General features: G+C 49.0%; 1 protein-coding gene across 2 annotated transcripts in view; it reads left to right on the top strand.

Annotated features, from left to right (window-relative positions):
• map2k6 (mitogen-activated protein kinase kinase 6) overlaps window positions 1–16196 on the top strand; it is a 29511-nt gene extending 13315 nt beyond the window's left edge. For both annotated transcript variants that reach the window (XM_083932913.1, XM_083932914.1), the window contains exons 2-12: window positions 152–215; window positions 598–646; window positions 1934–2047; window positions 3160–3279; window positions 4765–4881; window positions 5020–5071; window positions 5653–5780; window positions 7257–7334; window positions 8754–8893; window positions 9339–9384; window positions 9597–16196. In XM_083932913.1, the coding sequence (XP_083789039.1) occupies window positions 152–215; window positions 598–646; window positions 1934–2047; window positions 3160–3279; window positions 4765–4881; window positions 5020–5071; window positions 5653–5780; window positions 7257–7334; window positions 8754–8893; window positions 9339–9384; window positions 9597–9674 (986 nt within the window). In that variant the 3' untranslated portion in view covers window positions 9675–16196. The remainder of the gene's footprint in view (window positions 1–151; window positions 216–597; window positions 647–1933; window positions 2048–3159; window positions 3280–4764; window positions 4882–5019; window positions 5072–5652; window positions 5781–7256; window positions 7335–8753; window positions 8894–9338; window positions 9385–9596) is intronic.
• Window positions 16197–17223: the final 1027 nt, after the last annotated feature.

A 17223-nucleotide genomic window follows, 5' to 3' on the forward strand; every position in this document is an offset into this window, starting at 1 on the left:
CATCCCACAGGTCAACGTGACCGCGACATCCTCATGCTTCATTACGCAGGAACACTGATTCTGAGTCTGTGCTCGGTCTGTCAAGTGTCCGTCGGCCCGTCCTCGCCGTCTTCTCTCTTCTAACGCTCTTCTGTGTTTCCTGTGTTTCCAGGTAAGAGGAAGCCGGTGCTCAAGCTCCCCAAGGAGGCGTTTGAGCAGCCTCCTCCCGCCGCAGTGTAAGACTCTCCATCATGTTTACAACCGTGTGTGTGTGTGTGTGTGTGTGTGTGTGTGTGTGTGTGTGTGTGTGTGTGTGTGTGTGTGTGTGTGTGTGTGTGTGTGTGTGTGTGTGTGTGTGTGTGTGTGTGTGTGTGTGTGTGTGTGTGTGTGTGTGTGTGTGTGTGTGTGTGTGTGTGTGTGTGTGTGTGTGTGTGTGTGTGTGTGTGTGTGTACCTCTGTAGACTGAATTCTGAACATGTGCAATGGAAATCTAACAGCGATTAAATATATTTTTAAATGTTCTCTTTTTATATTTTTATTGGTATTATTTTATTTATTACATTGACTCACTGTGTGTGTGTGTGCGCGTGTGTGTGTGTGTGTGTGTGTGTGTTTCAGACCCCCAAGAGACTTGGATTCCAAAGCGTGCGTGACCATCGGAGAGAAGGTAATTTTCTCTGCACCCCTCCTCATTCACTTCATGTCCCCGCGGACTCTTGCGTAACTCCTCCCTGTTGACTCTGGTGTGTTTCTGCTCCGCGGACGTCGGCTCCTTAGTGTCAGCTGTAAAGAACGCCCCGGTGGACATTAGGGCCCAGTTGAAATCTTCTGATCGTGGGGAGGCTGGAATGCCTTTTATCGCCCGTCAGGCCGTAAAAAGATTCACTTCAACTCTTCAAATCAGTGGAACTTTCCGGTCGGCATCCGTGTCTGTTTGTTCTGTGCTCGAGCCGGCCGCACGCCAAAGAGACACATTTCCTCTGTTCACTTCAATAACGTCAAAGACGCGCAGTTTGGCTACTTACTACACTGTGAAGGAGACTGTGTTTAGGCGTTAGGACCTTTTTTTTTCATGGTGCTGGAGCTCTGCAGGTTCTTTAAGGGCGCACTCCCACTGTGCCTCCGTACCGTGCCCAAGCACGCTTCACGGCTAAAGACACAGCTGCAGAGCTAGACAACAACGCTCACCATCACTGGGTCACACTTTGCATTTTCTAGCTGGTGTGAATCCTTAGGTCGCACTCACACTGTGTCTCCGTACCGTGCCCAAACAGGTTCCACGGCTAAAGTCTGGTTCCTTTGACCAGTGTGAGTGCAACCGTACCACGTCTAGGAGCGCCACGCTTGCCGTCCACGGCCCGTTTGGGAGAGGTGGGCTTTAGTAAAGCACGTTTGCACGTGTACGAGCACGAGCGTGCGCATGTGTACGAGTACGAGGCCTACGGCGGTTCTGAGGTCATTTCCTGTGCGCCTGTTGGGACGTAGAAAAAAGAAGGAGGGACCATGCGCGGACATTTCAAACAATGGCGGTGAAAGGTTCACGTTGGTGTGATGCGGAGGTGGAGTGTTTACTGCAGATTTGGTCGATGAAAAGATTCAAAAACAGTCGACAAGACGCACAAAAACTCCGAGGTCTACGGAAAGATCTGGAAACAAAGCCACGCATCGCCATGACGTCATCAATGCGTGTGACGTGTTACGGCGTGATGACGTATAGGCAGCAAGAAGCATTCTCCGAGGCCCAGGTAGTGTGAGTACAAACGGGCCTGGAGGGGGGGACAAGGACCCTAAAGCACGGGGCACGGGACGGAGGCACAGTGGGAGGGCGCTCTTAGACACAGAGGAGAGATCCCTGCAGCTGTTTCCTCGGGTTTATCCTCCGCGCTCTTCCTGCGTGCAGTCTCTGTCAGCACTGTTGACCTGTGGCGTTGTTCTCTCGTTGTGTCCGGAGCAGAACTTCGTGGTGAAGGCAGATGACCTGGAGCAGATCTGCGAGCTCGGCCGGGGAGCGTACGGCGTGGTGGACAAGATGAGGCACGTGCCCAGTGGACTCATCATGGCTGTGAAGGTGAGTCCGTCCACCGCCCCTCAGGCTTTCACACTGAAGGTGCTGGAACAGTGGCACATGTTGAGTGGGGGAAAGTGGATAACGATGGACTGATGTTTTCTCTTTTTCGTCTCAAACACACGCAAACAAACAGGATTGTTAGCTGGAAAAAAATGCAGCGCAACGTTGGAAAAATGCACCCTGGCGTCACGTTGCGGTGACCAGAGCGATCAGACTTGTACGGTCATACGGTCAATCACCGTCACAGAGCTGTCAAGTGGTGCAGTCACTCCTTTGGGTCTCTGTAGACGCAGACGTTGTGTTTCTCACGCAGAAAAACATTTAACACTAAGCTGACTATACGACTCTCACTATGGAACCGGCAGGAATCAAGGGCGTCTCCTCTGGAGCTCAGTCGAGCTGCCACTTACCAGCAAATCCCAAAAAATAGACAGGGGCTACACAATAGAAAATAGCACCACTGTATCTGGGTAAGATTTAACGCAACAACCAATGAAAAAAAGAAGAGTTTTATTCACCTAGAACAGAGCCACTGTCCTGCATGTTTCAGGTTTCTCTCCTGAGTCTGATGCTGTGCTCGTTATCAAGCAGCTGAAGCTCGTCACAGTTTGATTATTGTCAGACTCAGGTGTGTTGGACTCAGGTGTGTTAGACTCAGGTGTGTTGGACTCAGGTGTGTTAGGGTAGGGAGGAACCTAAAACATGCAGGACAGTGGCTCTCCAGGACGGGATTTGCCCACCCCTGACCTAGAATTATTCACGTGATCCTGCTGCGAGCATTTTGGAGCTCCGATTACCACTTTGAGCTCAGAGTCCGTCGTCTTCTGTTTTAATGTTACATCACAATGACGTCATCGATGCGTGTGACGTGTTACGGCGTGATGGCGTATAGGCAGCAAGAAGCATTCTCCGAGGCCCAGGTAGTGTGAGGACAAACGGGCCTGGAGGGGGGACAAGGACCCTAAAGCACGGGGCACGGGACGGAGGCACAGTGGGAGGGCGCGCTAAGGCCGTATTGAAGTTGCATCAGAAATACTGACTCCGTGTGTTCAAAGAGAAAGACCTCGACCGTTCTGCCGTTCATGTTGTGCTTTTCTGTGGTCGTCCCTCAGCGGATCCGGGCCACGGTGAACACGCAGGAGCAGAAGAGGCTGCTCATGGACCTGGACATCTCCATGAGGACCGTGGACTGTTTCTACACAGTCACCTTCTACGGAGCGCTGTTCAGAGAGGTATTGAGACGCACCACACTGACAAGGCCGCGCAAGACGAGTCAACCAGTCCAGTTAGAGCCTGAAACACCAATACATGGGGGGGTACATGGGGGGTACCCGCTGCAATGTCAAACGATAGTCTTCAATGTGTCTTAAGTCCAGTTCAGACAATAGAGCGAGTGAGCGACAGAGCGAGCGCCGTAACCCAGAACAAAGCGCTGAATCAGGGAAATCAAACGCTAATTTAACCATTTCATCTCTATAGAAATGCAGCTGCAGCTCATTCTGTCCTCATGTGTGTTTGTTAATGCGTCAAATCATATCCAGCTACAAAAAAAGGCTGAAAAGTCGGAGGTCAGGACGGGAGTGCAGAGAGGCGTTGCTATGGACATGACGCACCGCCTCACCCTCGTCTCTCTGGTGTGAACTGGCAGGAGTCAGAACGTGGACTTAAGTCATAATCACGTGTCACTTGTCTTCAAAATCCTTTATTTCAGATTTTAAATCATTAGCCGACCAAAGTGTCTTTGGTCCTTTGGTCCCAGGAGAAAAACAAACATCTGGAGCCGTGTCTTTGTGTGACCGGCGCCCGAGGGCTTTTCATTTAAAGGGCCGGATACAGGAAGTGGTGACACACAGACTTACTGTCAGTGTTTTTGTTATTAAGACAGCAGGTCCCTCTGACGTCACAGTTACACAGTTAATAATTCATGTTTAATCATAATAAACTAAAATATGGGATCACTTTGGAAAGAACAAGGACGACCCCGAGAAGGTCACATGCAAACTTTACAAGACAGACATCACCGATCACTGTCTTATTTAACCTGTGCGTGCGTGCGTGCGTGCGTGCGTGCGTGCGTGCGTGCGTGCGTGCGTGCGTGCGTGCGTGGGTGCGTGCGTGCGTGCGTGCGTGCGTGCATGTGTGTATATATATATACACACACACACACCACTGGTTAAGTGGTCCCCCGACCAAGGACTGTCTTGGTAGCCTTAGCACTGACAGATACTGGATTTTAGTTGCATATGTTTAAACACATTATTTACATTTATTACATACAGTTATGCATACATATAAACACTGTCCCCATTAAGAACATTATGGCCTTCGTGTGTATGCAGTGTAAAGTAGATCCATTTAAGTTTTCTTGGGACACACACACACACACACACACACACGGACCTCACTTTGTTTTTAATTTTGACTTCACTTTTGTTTCATATCTCTAATATTTACACTGATATTAAAGCATCTGATCTGTGATGAGCCCGGTATGTGACGACGGTGTGTGTTCATCACAAACACGTGTGAAGGTTTAACGACGCAGACAACTTCCTGCAGCAGCGACGGGACGTTTCAGGATTTCCTCGCCGCGACGACAAACGCTGGAAAAATCCCTCGCTTCCTGTCCGTCCGTCCGTCCGTCCGTCTGGAATGCATCCTGGTGCTTTGTTGTCCCTGATCTCTTTCCAAATAATGTGACTTTGTGTGGTTGCCAGGGCGACGTCTGGATCTGCATGGAGCTGATGGACACCTCCCTCGACAAGTTCTACAAGCAGGTGATCGAGAAGGGCAAGAGCATCCCCGAGGACATCCTGGGAAAGATCGCCGTCTCGGTGGGTTCACCTCCAAACGCCTTTGAGCGGCGATCAAACATGAACTGCTAACGACGTACTTCCTGTGGAGGCTCAGCTCAATGACAGATGTTAGCTCCGTGACTCTCGTTTGCTTATTAATGGGCTTTGTTATTACAGATAGTAAAAGCTTTGGAGCATCTGCACAGAATTCTGCAAGTCATACACAGAGGTAAGAGCCCGAGCAGAAAACCCATTAAAGCTCTCAGAGGCTGTGTCTGCGATGCATCATCTCTCTTTCTTCCTTCTCCTTTCTTCGTCTTTATCCATCCAGCTCTCATTAAGGGCGCACTCACACTGTCCTTCCGCACTGCGCCCCGTGCTTAAGGGTCCTTGTCCCCCCTCCCTCTCCCCCTGCACCCCAGGCCCGTTTGTACTCACACTACCTGGGAACGTGTGCTCGTACATGTGCAAACGTGCTTTACTAAAGCCCACCTCTCCCGAACGGGCCGTGGACGGCAAGCGTGCTGCTCCTAGACGCGGTACGGTTGCACTCACACTGGTCAAAAGAACCAGACTTTAGCTGTGAAACATGCTGGGGCACGGTACGGAGGCACAGTGTGAGTGCACCCTTAGAGTTAATGTTCATGCTTCCTGTGTCAAACCTCTGTGGCGTGGCCATGACCTCCGTGTGGCAGCTTCATGTAACCGCTCAGAACGATTACAAGTGACAAATCCAAAGTGAGCCCAGACTGATGTTTGTCGTTCTTTGCAGCTGAACACAAACTCAAAGTGCTGCTTTTGTGGTTGCAGACGTGAAGCCGTCCAACGTGCTCATCAACACGCAGGGCCAGGTGAAGATGTGCGACTTCGGCATCAGCGGCTACCTGGTCGACTCCGTGGCCAAAACCATGGACGCTGGCTGCAAACCCTACATGGCGGTAAGCAGGGAGAGACCCAAGGGGACGCCCCTCATGGTGTCGTTTTTTTACTGCAGCATCTGTTTTTCAGCTCTATGAATGAATGAATTATTGTTTTTGTGTCTGGGATTCACGACCCATCACATACAGGGTTATACAGACACCTCCAGAGCGCCAGAGCATACGTCCACAACAGCCAAAACTCAGCATATAAATAGAAAATAAGTAGAGGAGGATGTGTGCAGATTGACAGACATGGCCCCATAAAGAACAAAAGAACCCATGAGCATAAACACGGGAGTTTCTTCATGTTTCCTGCTCCTGTCCCCGGCTTTGGACGCAGATTCAGAAAATACATAAACTTTATCAAAGAGGTTCAATCAAAGCTCCGTCCTCCAAACCTGTTAAATCAACATCAGGAGCGTAAATCATGATCTAAAGGGCGCTATGAGATCAAATGAATTTCCTCCTCCACAGCAGGGTGTCAAAGTGGTCCAGTAAAGAGTCGCTGTGGCTGCAGGTTTTCATTCCAACCAAGTAAGAACACACCTGACTCGAGTCATGCAATCACCTGAACTGTCTTCACGCAGTTGATTTGTTGGACCAGGTGTGTTTTTGATTCACTTCACTGGATCAGTTTGACACCCTTGCTCCACCACGTTTAAACCACAGTGTCCAGAGTCTTTCTTCCTCTGATGCTCTTCTTTGTCGGACAGTTCACACGTGCAGCACCGTCACTGTGCACATCGGGATCTTTTATACATACTGAAATTATATTTGACACATTTTTCACACTTATTTTCTTTTTTTTTTTTAGAAGAAGAATAAATGCCGCAACGAGAAATTCGATTTTTTTTCACTTTATTATTATTCATGTTACACACACAGGCCCGAAACACACACCCATGCACAAACAGGACCTATATACATGCAATTAATGGAGAGATGTTAGAGCCAGGGGGCTGCCAGTGATCAGCGCAAACAAACAAAGAAAGGTTCTCCGTTTTTTCTTTTTCAACGCTTTTTACATTTCACCTGCATCAGCTGTAACGGCTGGATGGAGAAATGTGGCCGAGAAAAAGAGCTGTTGCATGGTCCCTCCTTCTTTTTTCTACGTCCCAACAGGCGCACAGGAAATTACCTCAGAACCGCCGTAGGCCTCGTGCTCGTACAAGTGCGCACGCTCGTGCTCGTACACGTGCAAACGTGCTTTACTAAAGCCCACCTTGAGCACGAGGCCCTCAGTCTGTCAGCGGACGGGTGAACAACTTCACCTCTCCGTCTCTCATCATAATCATCATCCGCACATTTACGCAGCCCAGTTCCATTTGAACCGTCTGCTCTGCTGCTGATTGGCTGAGTGGGTTTTAGGGCCAGGTTAACGCTCGGGGAACATAGCGCTGTGTGTGTGTGTGTGTGTACAGGAAGTTTGCGTCGTCCCTGACAACCTGCTGCCATGTGTGTGTGTGTGACATCATCCTTCCTTGTGTCCCACAGCCGGAGAGGATCAACCCCGAGACCAACCAGAAAGGCTACAACGTCAAGTCTGACATCTGGAGTCTGGGAATCACCATGGTAACCCGCTTTAATGTCTCCTCACTGTGAAAATGTTTGTTTTTTTAAATCCCTTTATTTGTTCATCTCAGTTTTTCTCATTAATGCAAAGAATAAAAGTGTGTAAAGGGTGAGAATGAGTAATAATAGAGATCTGGTTCCATGAGGCTCCGGCCAAAGTAGCGTCTAGACGTTTTATTATCAGCTGTTAAATATTCACAGCGTTCTCATTTGCACATTTCCGTCTCAGAGCAGAGAATATTTTAGTGTCAAGGATTCAGCGATCTACGGCAACGTCTGCCTCTTTTACTGTGAGGAGTGGGAACGACGTCGTGAAGCTGCTGCTGCAAATGTGGAAGCTACAAGAGTTTTTTCCGTCTCGGTTCAGACCTCGTTATTATTTTATCACCTTCATAAGAACAGACGAACCTCGCCTCCAGCGCCTTCATCTTCCATGAGTCGGCGTTTTCCGGCGAGGTTGTTCCCAGTGTCCGACAGAAAGTGAATGAAAGCTTATTGGGAACTGTTGGGCAGGAGTCTGTTGTGATGCCGGTGATGAAGACGAAGGTCTACTAGAAGTTGGGCCGAGCCCGCAAGTTGAGATAATGATGATGCATAAACATGACATAAAGGGCGCCCTCCCACTGTGCCTCCGTCCCGTGCTTTAGGGTCCTTGTCCCCCCCTCCAGGCCCGTTTGTACTCACACTACCTGGGCCTCGGAGAATGCTTCTTGCTGCCTATACGTCATCACGCCGTAACACGTCACACGCATTGATGACGTCATGGCGATGCGTGGCTTTGTTTCCAGATCTTTCCGTAGACCTCGGAGTTTTTGTGCGTCTTGTCGACTGTTTTTGAATCTTTTCATCGACCAAATCTGCAGTAAACACTCCACCTCCGCATCACACCAACGTGAACCTTTCACCGCCATTGTTTGAAATGTCTGCGCATGGTCCCTCCTTCTTTTTTCTATGTCCCAACGGTTTCACTCACACTGGTCAAACGGCCGAAAAGGGAACATACAGCTTGTATGTTTCCTCCTCGCCTCACGGTCGCTCTTATTCAAAAAAAGGTGTGTGCCTCAGCTACAGCCCCCATATGAAAATCTCATTTCATCTCATCTTCAGCCTCTTATCCGGGGTCGTGTCTCGGGGGCAGCAGCTTTAGCAGGGGACCCCAAACTTCCCTTTCCCGGGCCACATTAACCAGCTCTAACTGGGGGATCCTGAGGCGTTCCCAGGCCAGTGTGGAGATCTAATCTCTCCACCTGGTCCTGGGTCTTCCCCGAGGCCTCCTCCCAGCTGGACGTGCCTGGAAAATGCATATTATTTCTAATCTACAGTCTGAACCTGGATAGTCTCATAGGTACAGGGTGATGAATGACCAGGTCTGATCCATTAAACCCTGATCAAGGCGTTTTCATACTTGCCTCTTTTCAGATCGAGCTCGCCATCCTGCGCTTCCCGTACGACTCGTGGGGCACGCCCTTCCAGCAGCTTAAGCAGGTGGTGGAAGAGCCTTCGCCCCAGCTGCCTGCCGACCAGTTCTCCCCGGACTTTGTGGACTTCTCCTCTCTGTGGTACGTCTTTTTTCCTCTCCATCAGAAAACATCCAGCTCCAAATGTGTCTATTCTTCTTTTTAACTTTAACATAATAACCAACTCAAGGCTGAGCTCCTCCTGCGGGACGCCAGCACAGACTCCGTTTTGTGATGCTCAGGGTTAATATCAGAATAATTCAGCGACTCTGTGGCTCTTTGTTCTGAAATACTTTTTAAAAAAATGAATAAAACCATTTTTGAGAGGCCAAGGTGATGTCTTCAAGGTGCTCCTTCTGTCCAAACCCAAAAGATTTTCAGTTCAGAGAACCCGTTTACATTCACACATCTGGACCCAGAGAACCCGTTTACATTCACACATCTGGAGGTCAAAGGTCGTTCCTTTGAGACTGCAGCTGGAGAATGACTTGAGTTCATGGCCGAGGACAGAGATGAGTTGACTAATGTTCCTTTTTTGCTTCTGCAGCTTGAAGAAAGTTTCCAAAGAGCGGCCGACCTACACAGAACTCATGGTGAGTGCTTTTCAAACCTGTGGTCACATTGGCAGATCAGATAACCTGCATGTTGTAATGCTGCTCATCGGACACTGGAGGGTGCACTCACACCATTCTCCCTGCGTGTGACCGGCCTCTGCTTCACAGGAGCTGCTGTAGATGCTTCAGCACACGCACCGGCCGTCATATTGACTTCTGATCGACTAAATAAATGTATTTTCCCTTCTCAGCAACATCCCTTCTTCACCTCCCATGAGGCCAAAGAGACCGACGTGGCCAGCTTTGTGAAAGTCATCTTGGGGGACTGAGCCGCCACCTTGCAGAGGAGGGAGGGAAGATCTGTTCAAATTCAACAAAAAGCACCAATCGCAGCCCCTGTTACCTGCAGGACCCCCTCCCCCCACCAACCACCCTCTCGCCTGCCTATTCTCACCCCTCCCTCCAGAAAAAGACCGACGGAGCCCGGAGGAGACGCTGTCAAAGCAGCAGGAGTTTGTCCCCGCCCCCCCGCCCGGCCCTCTGTACAGTACCTGATGTGGGAGGGGGTGGGGGAGATGGGTGCCTCAAACATAATCTGGAATAATTTAACATGTCTGTATGCAAGAACTCCCTCTTTGGTTAGATCTGCCCCGCCTCTGTGCACGGCCTACTACTCAAACACCCGTGTTAGTCAGCGAGTCGACCGCGCGGAGTCGAGTCGGTCGAAGCAGAAGTGGAAAGAGGCGCGGATTATATAGATAAAGATGAGTGATGTAATGCTATCTATGTGTAATCTCAATGTTTGTATACTCAAAGCAAGTGTTGCATCGGTTTAGTGGTTGACTGCATGTACAGAATATATCTCTGGGTGGAAACGGGCTCGGACGAGGAGAGAGCTGCAGACTGACTTCACTTCAGCGCCTCCTAGTGCTCACAAATAGGTACTGCACTGCAACTGCTTCCCCTCGGTTACAAGAGGTCGACTACACGTGTTTGGGCTCTGGCTGCCTGTGAGTGTTTGTGTGTGTGTGTGTCTGCGTGTGCCTGTGTGTATGTGTGTGTGTGCCTGTGTGTGTGTGTGTAGCAGGGCTGCACGACTTTGCATAACAATGTTTTTTGTCGCTCAGAGTTGAGTTGATGATTTTCTCTCACTATGTCTCCTGGGCCGTCCCCTCGTGCCCGTGAGAGCCGGTCCGTTACAGCGACGCTCCTGTTGTTCACGTCTGCGTGGCAGCAGGATTCTCACGTTGGTGTCGTGGCCGCGGTACCTTCATATCGTTCTTGGTTGTAGTGTTTCGATGCGGTAAAAACAAACAATTTCACACAAAAGAACGTGAGAATTTGTTTCAAACGTTCGTATTTTGTTTGGACGCATTCATTCCCTTGATTCTGTGGCTGTTTTTGTCACTAGTGCGTTCGAAAACACACGATTTTGAGCCTAAATTGATGTCGAATCGTAAGGATGAGGAGGCGTCACTGGAAACCGAGCTTTCAGGTGCTTTCAAAACACACCTGGCAGCTGATTGGACGAACCATCTGTCAATCAAACTCTCGCCAACGTCAATCAGGAGAAAGGACAAAACATATTTCCCCAGACTTCAGTGTCGTTCTCTTAACAAAGAGTCTCCAGTTCTGTTAAAGCTGAAGCTGCTGCAGCTTCTACGCTGACCTCTGTAGGTTGTGTTGAACGAGCGGTCGCCTCTCGAGTCGTATCAGAGCGCTGATTGGCTGCAGCAGAACCGTCCGGACCACAGAGTGAAATAACGTTCACGGGGCTCGTCCCAAACGCATGCAAATGGAATCTGGTCACCTTAAAGGTTGAATATGCAGAATCTTTGTATATATAGAGTCTGAATTAATATTAAATTTGACAGGTTTGACAGTGACTTCCTGTCCCGTTGTGTTTCCATGGTAGCAGCCAATAGCGTTGGGCGTTGCCGGTTGCCAGGGTTGTCTGTTGTTGAATCATTTTGAGTTGAGAGCTGAGCGATGACACAGCACTCACAGAAAGACTTCAGCTGCAGACTGACAAACTTTAAATACAGTTTTCAAATTAATTCATGAGTCCAAATGAGTGGTTCCCTGTTTGATTCCTCACTGACACGGAGCTGATCGCTGACACACTCTGCAACCAACCTGGCAACCCGACTGCTGGACTTATATTTTGTTGTTGGGGCTAGACGGTGGCGTTCTGCTCATTCTCCAGATTCAACCTTTGACTTTAGGGAAAATACGGAGCGCTTCATTTTGTGCAGGCGTCCGACCTGCTGCACAGGTACGAGGTCCGATGACTCATGCAGCCCTACTGACACGCTAATGTGAGTGTGTGCGTGTGTGTGTGTGCGTGTGTGTGTGTGTGTGTGTGTGTGTGTGTGTGCGCGCGTTGACATCGTGGTCAGTTGTGGGAGAAGATTACCCATAATTCTCCTTGTTTTACTTTGTTCTGAGCCAATCACAGCCCTCTCCACTCTACGTTCAACATGAAAAGAACTGGATATTATTACGATTATTATTATTATTATTAATATTATATGAATTACTGTTGTTATTATTTAGATCCAGGGTTTGTTTTGTCCCCCCAGACGTATTTACTGCAGTTTCTCTTATTTATTACAACTGCTGTTTTCCCTCTGAACACTTGAGCGACCCCTCGGAGCCTTCTGTGCGCGCGTGTGTGCGTGTGTGTGTGTGTGTGTGTGTGTGTGAGTGTGTGTTTCTGTTCTTCTTGGCTCAAATTGCTTTTAAACTGTAACTTGCAAGCCTTCGATGTGCCTCTCTATAGAAAAGCTAAATAATCTGTTGTGATGAGGACGATGAAGGGATCTCTGCCTCCCGTCCCTCCGTCTGCACCGCGTCATGATCCCACTCCTCCATGACTCTGTGTCTCTCGTCAGCGTTGTCCTTCAGCTCATGTGTCCTCCTCTCTGTTGTTGCCTCGGCTCTTTGTCCCCCCCGTTGTGGTTTGTGATGGCAGGAAGCGTCGGGCGGACGCCTTTTAGCTGTTATGCAAGTACTACTCTAAAGACGAAACGGGAAACTTGAAATACTGTACGTGGCAGGGTGGAGGTGCAGGTGGAGGTGGAGTGTTGTCACAGTTGGATCATTCACGTCATCTTCTCGCCTATAAATGTTTTGTTTCTGGGTTTTCACTTGATGTTCATTCGTGTCTTTGGTCCATCGGAGCTTCATGCACAGGTTAGATTGTTGCTTAAAGGCTCAACCTGTGATTTAAAAGGAGTCTGCTGCGGCTCCAGAATTCATTTAGAAGACGTCTCTTTAACATTTTCAAGAATTCAGGGGCCTTAAAAACATGGCGCCTGGCGGTCCGACGGCTACGTGCAAACTTCTCACGTGGTGCACGAAGTCAAAGCAGAGACGCCGAATCGCACCGGACGGTTAGAAACTCGTGGTGTCGTGTTGTGAAAGCCCATCAGCGTGGAGATTCCCCCGCATGGCACGACCACGATGGATCCAGACCCGTTTAAAAGCCGTTTGCTCGTCGTCTCGCCACAGACCTGACAAACCGCGAGTTTAAACTATTTACAAATCAGCATCGTGATTCTGTTATTTCGGCTCACGTTTGATCCGTTTACTGACGACAAATCGCCGCAAAATCTGCACCTCCAGCTCCAGACGCACTCCTGGTGAACCCCGCGTTTAGATTACTAGTGTGTCAGGAACTGATGCCCACAACGGGTTCAGAGCAGAAGTGGTTGTTATTCACGCCATGGTGGCTGATGGAAAGATTGCATGTCTCTCTGCAGTCACAAATGATCCCATAGTGTCGATCCTGCAATCAACATCCACTTGGCTTTTGTTTTTTGTTTTTTGGTGGTCTCTTGGGGGGGTTAACGGAACATTTCCTACATTTGACACCGCCTAATAAAATGGATGTTTGGGTCGTGTTTCTGCCGACCCAACTGACTTGAGTCCAATGCGTGTGACGTGTTACGGCGTGATGACGTATAGGCAGCAAGAAGCATTCTCCGAGGCCCAGGTAGTGTGAGTACAAACGGGCCTGGAGGGGGGGACAAGGACCCTAAAGCACGGGGCAGGGGACGGACGCACAGTGGGAGTGCGCCCTTAGTTTCCTGTGAACGAAACAGTTCCAAGTGAAATTAAAGAGAAAGCAAATAGAGGGACGTAAAAACAAAAGTGCAGTCGTCAAAATACGATGATTGATCACCCCGCCCTGCGTTACCATGTTATTTTCATTATTTCATTATACTATTGATTTATTGCATCACCAGAAAACTCGCTAAATCCTGATATTTATCGTTATTGAGGTCTTCTATATGGGAATCGGAGATTTCAGCCATATGGTGCAGCCCCTCGAGTCGAGTCACGCTTCACTCAGCAGAGTGAAAAGGTCGTTCAGGTGCAAAGAAGCCACTCACGAAGTTATCGAATCTGACCCAAGAGACGGTGTAGAACAGCGGGCTCTGAGGGGCCGGGGAGGGGGCCGTGTGCAGCCCTCCTGTCCAGACACCTGTAGGAAACACCCAGAGGCCCCTTCCATTCATCCTCAGCTGCACGGCGTCGTAGCAGCGATGGTGTGTGTAGTCTCTGTAGGTCTGTGAAGTGCCTGCCCGTGCTTTCCTGTGGTGAACGTTTACCTTGAAATATGTCGTCCATCTTTGTGAATGATGCTTAAACACTGTTGTTTCTGGGACACACTGACGCTGCATGTCGCTGTCACGTTTTGCACTGTACTGAGGAGCCGTATCACGGAGTCGCTTCGTTGGCGTGTTACTGTAAAGAAACCCGTGGTTCTGACCCTGAAAGGTTGTGGTCTACGTGGACACGGTCTTCTTTGAGAGGGAGAGATATCGGAAATATAAGGTTCTGATTTGTCTGTAAATGAAATCACATCAATACTGATAATTCTCAAACAGCCGCTGTGTTTGCTCCCTTCTTATCTGTATTTGAAGCTTCTGCTGTCGTTGATGAGCCGGCGGTCTTCTTCTCTGTCTTCGCGGACACATTGCGCTGCTTTTCAGCGCGTTATCACCACCGACTGTGGGCCGATGGGATAGTCGCGGTTTTGTGCGGAGGCGCAAACAAGACACAAACGAAACAGGGCGCCGCTTGTACAAACAGATGTTGCTTGGTAGAACAAATACTTTTAACATGAAAGTGCAGCTGAATCAAGCATGAAACCTTAGAAAAGAAACCAAATTTAGTCCTTCAGAGAGGTCTGGATGCATGCCCAGTGAGCTTGATCTGTGAGTTACTGCAGCTTGGGATCAATAAAGTATTTTCTATTCTGTTCTATTAATTCCTGGTAAAGTATCTCTCCAGCACCACTTCTCAACACTAAACAAAAAGAGAATATATGCAGTTGGACCAGGTGGAGAGATTAGATCTCCACACTGGCCTGGGAACGCCTCAGGATCCCCCAGTTAGAGCTGGTTAATGTGGCCCGGGAAAGGGAAGTTTGGGGTCCCCTGCTGGAGCTGCTGCCCCCGAGACCCGACCCCGGATAACAGGCTGAAGATGAGATGAGATGAGATTTAGCTTTCTCTTTGTAAACCTTTTTCTTCTTGATTGATAGCGAACGGCAAACTGTAACCTGACAGACATCAGAGTCAAACTCCCCGTAGGGAGGAGGGTCGGGGTGAAGGACGGGTCCAAAACTCAGGACTTTGACCTGGAGGGCCGGTGTTCAAGTCCTGGAAGAACTGAGACAAACCACAAAACATCAACTCCAGTCAGTGTTTGGCTACGTCAGCTAGCTAGCAATTTGCCCACATTAGCAAGCGAGCTAACATTAGCAGCTAAAACCACAACATATTTCATTTGTGTTTCCTCGAGTATTTCTATCAGCACCAGGGGGAAAGGACACACAGGACCTTTAATGTATGGCTGTCATTTCATTTCCTAATGTCACCTTCAGTTTTATTTTTGTTGATGCTACAAAGCTGCACTCAGAACTTTCTAACTCCACGCTCGCTGCTTTTTTCTTCTGCTCAGCAAACGGCGGCGACCCTTTCTGGTCACAGCTGAGTCATGCAAAAGAGTCCAATCACCCGTCATTTTCCTGTGTGTGTGTGCGTGTGTGTGCGTGTGTGTGTCTTTACCCTGCTGTTCCTTACTGGGGAGATAAAGAAGCGATCCCAGATACAACAGTCACCCCTCCCCTAAAACATGCATCAAGAACAGCTCTTTTTTTGTCTCTCACATGTCGGGCTCTGTTGTTTTTGTCTGTGCATGTCAGGCTTTGTTTTTGTCTGTGCATGTTAGTCTGCTTGCATGTGGGAGTTCCTGTCTGCGGGTCTATTTGTGGCCCCTGTTCACCTGCTGAGTAAACCTCTGTCACTGGGGGTTAACGGGGGGCAGGACGTCCGAGTGGAAACTGTCCTTCGCAGGCGATCATTGTCACATCCCATCGCGGTTCCCCTCTTAACCTCCGCGTTCATCTGAGAACCCCACGACGGGCACGTATTAGTGGATGATGCATCTGTAACATCCAGTAGACGAGCGGCGTTTTACTGGAACGACCTCTTATGGATCGAGATTTGTGAGTTGGAGAGAATGAGAGGAAACTTTGCTCACCTTCTTCCTCATCCTCAAAGTGTGTCAGCGGATGAGTCCAATCTGTCTTTTAATATTGTGTTTCCAGATTATATCGAGTGTAAACCTGTTGTGTGTGTGTGTGTGTGTGTGTGTGTGTGAACCGTGCTGAGGTCTCTTTGTTTCCCATCTATCGCACAGCACGTCTCGCTTGGAGCGTCCTCGAGGTCGAAAGACTACGACCCGACTTGTGAACCGCGGAGCTTTCTGTTTTCTATGTTGCAGGTGGTAAACTGCTGGTACACGCAGCTGTATGTGACTTCTGATGTTGCGGTGTTGTGTTCTTTTATTCGGGGTGGGGGGGGGGGGGCTGGGTTTTTCGTAGACGTGTCCGGAGATGCTACTGTACGTGGATGAGGGTCTTTGGTTGCTGTCGGGTGACATCGTGGGTGAGGGGTCGTACGTGGCTCCAGCTCGTTGCCTCCATGGAAAGTGAAGTTCTCAGTATATTTACACATCTCTAAAGCCTCTGCTAAAGACTGATGACTGTTCATTTAGAGCTCAATGAATTTCTATACATATTTTAGATTGCTCAGACTGATTATGTGCAATTGTAATGATGGAAATTCAATAAAAAAGAGGTATTTTTACACAATAAGGTCCGTGTCTGCTTTGTTGTGTCAGCTTGTCTTTTCTCTTGGGCGGTCAGAGGGAAACAAAGCAGCACTCTCTGTCTTATTTAACCTTCATTTAACCAGGACAAAGGTCTCATTGAGATAAAAAAAAGTCCTGGCCAAGACAGTTCCACACTTGCGGACAAAGGTTAGAAACAACGGAGAACACAGAAATACAGAGTCCCATCAGATCATCATTAAAGAAAGCATGAAGAGTCTGCTTCAACGTTATAAAGCAGGGATTTAAGTGTGTTGAGAGAAACCAGCTCCTTCAGTTTCACCTCCTTCTGCAGCTGCTTCCATACGGAGGACGCAGCTGACCTGAACGCCCTGTTCCCCAGTTCAGTCCGGACTCTGGGTCCAGTTAGAAAGATCAGATCCTCAGAGCAGAGCTGACGGGCTCCTGTGCTTTTCCTGCAGGTATGAAGGAAGATCACCGTGGATAGGATCATCAAACATATCAGGGTTAATTGTGCGGAGACGTTCAATATCTGTACTAAGTTTCATCTCAATCCATCCGAGATAATTCACTTTGGAGGGAAGTGATCGACTGTCTGGTTAAAGCACTTAGGGTGCACTCACACTGTGCCTCCGTACCGTGCCCAAACACATTTGACGGCTAAAGTCTGGTTCCTTTGACCAGTGTGAGTGCAACCGTACCGTGTCTAGGAGTAGCACGGTTTCCGTCCAC

This window comes from Echiichthys vipera (assembly GCF_963691815.1).
Source record: "Echiichthys vipera genome assembly, chromosome: 18".
Taxonomy (NCBI): domain Eukaryota; kingdom Metazoa; phylum Chordata; class Actinopteri; order Perciformes; family Trachinidae; genus Echiichthys; species Echiichthys vipera.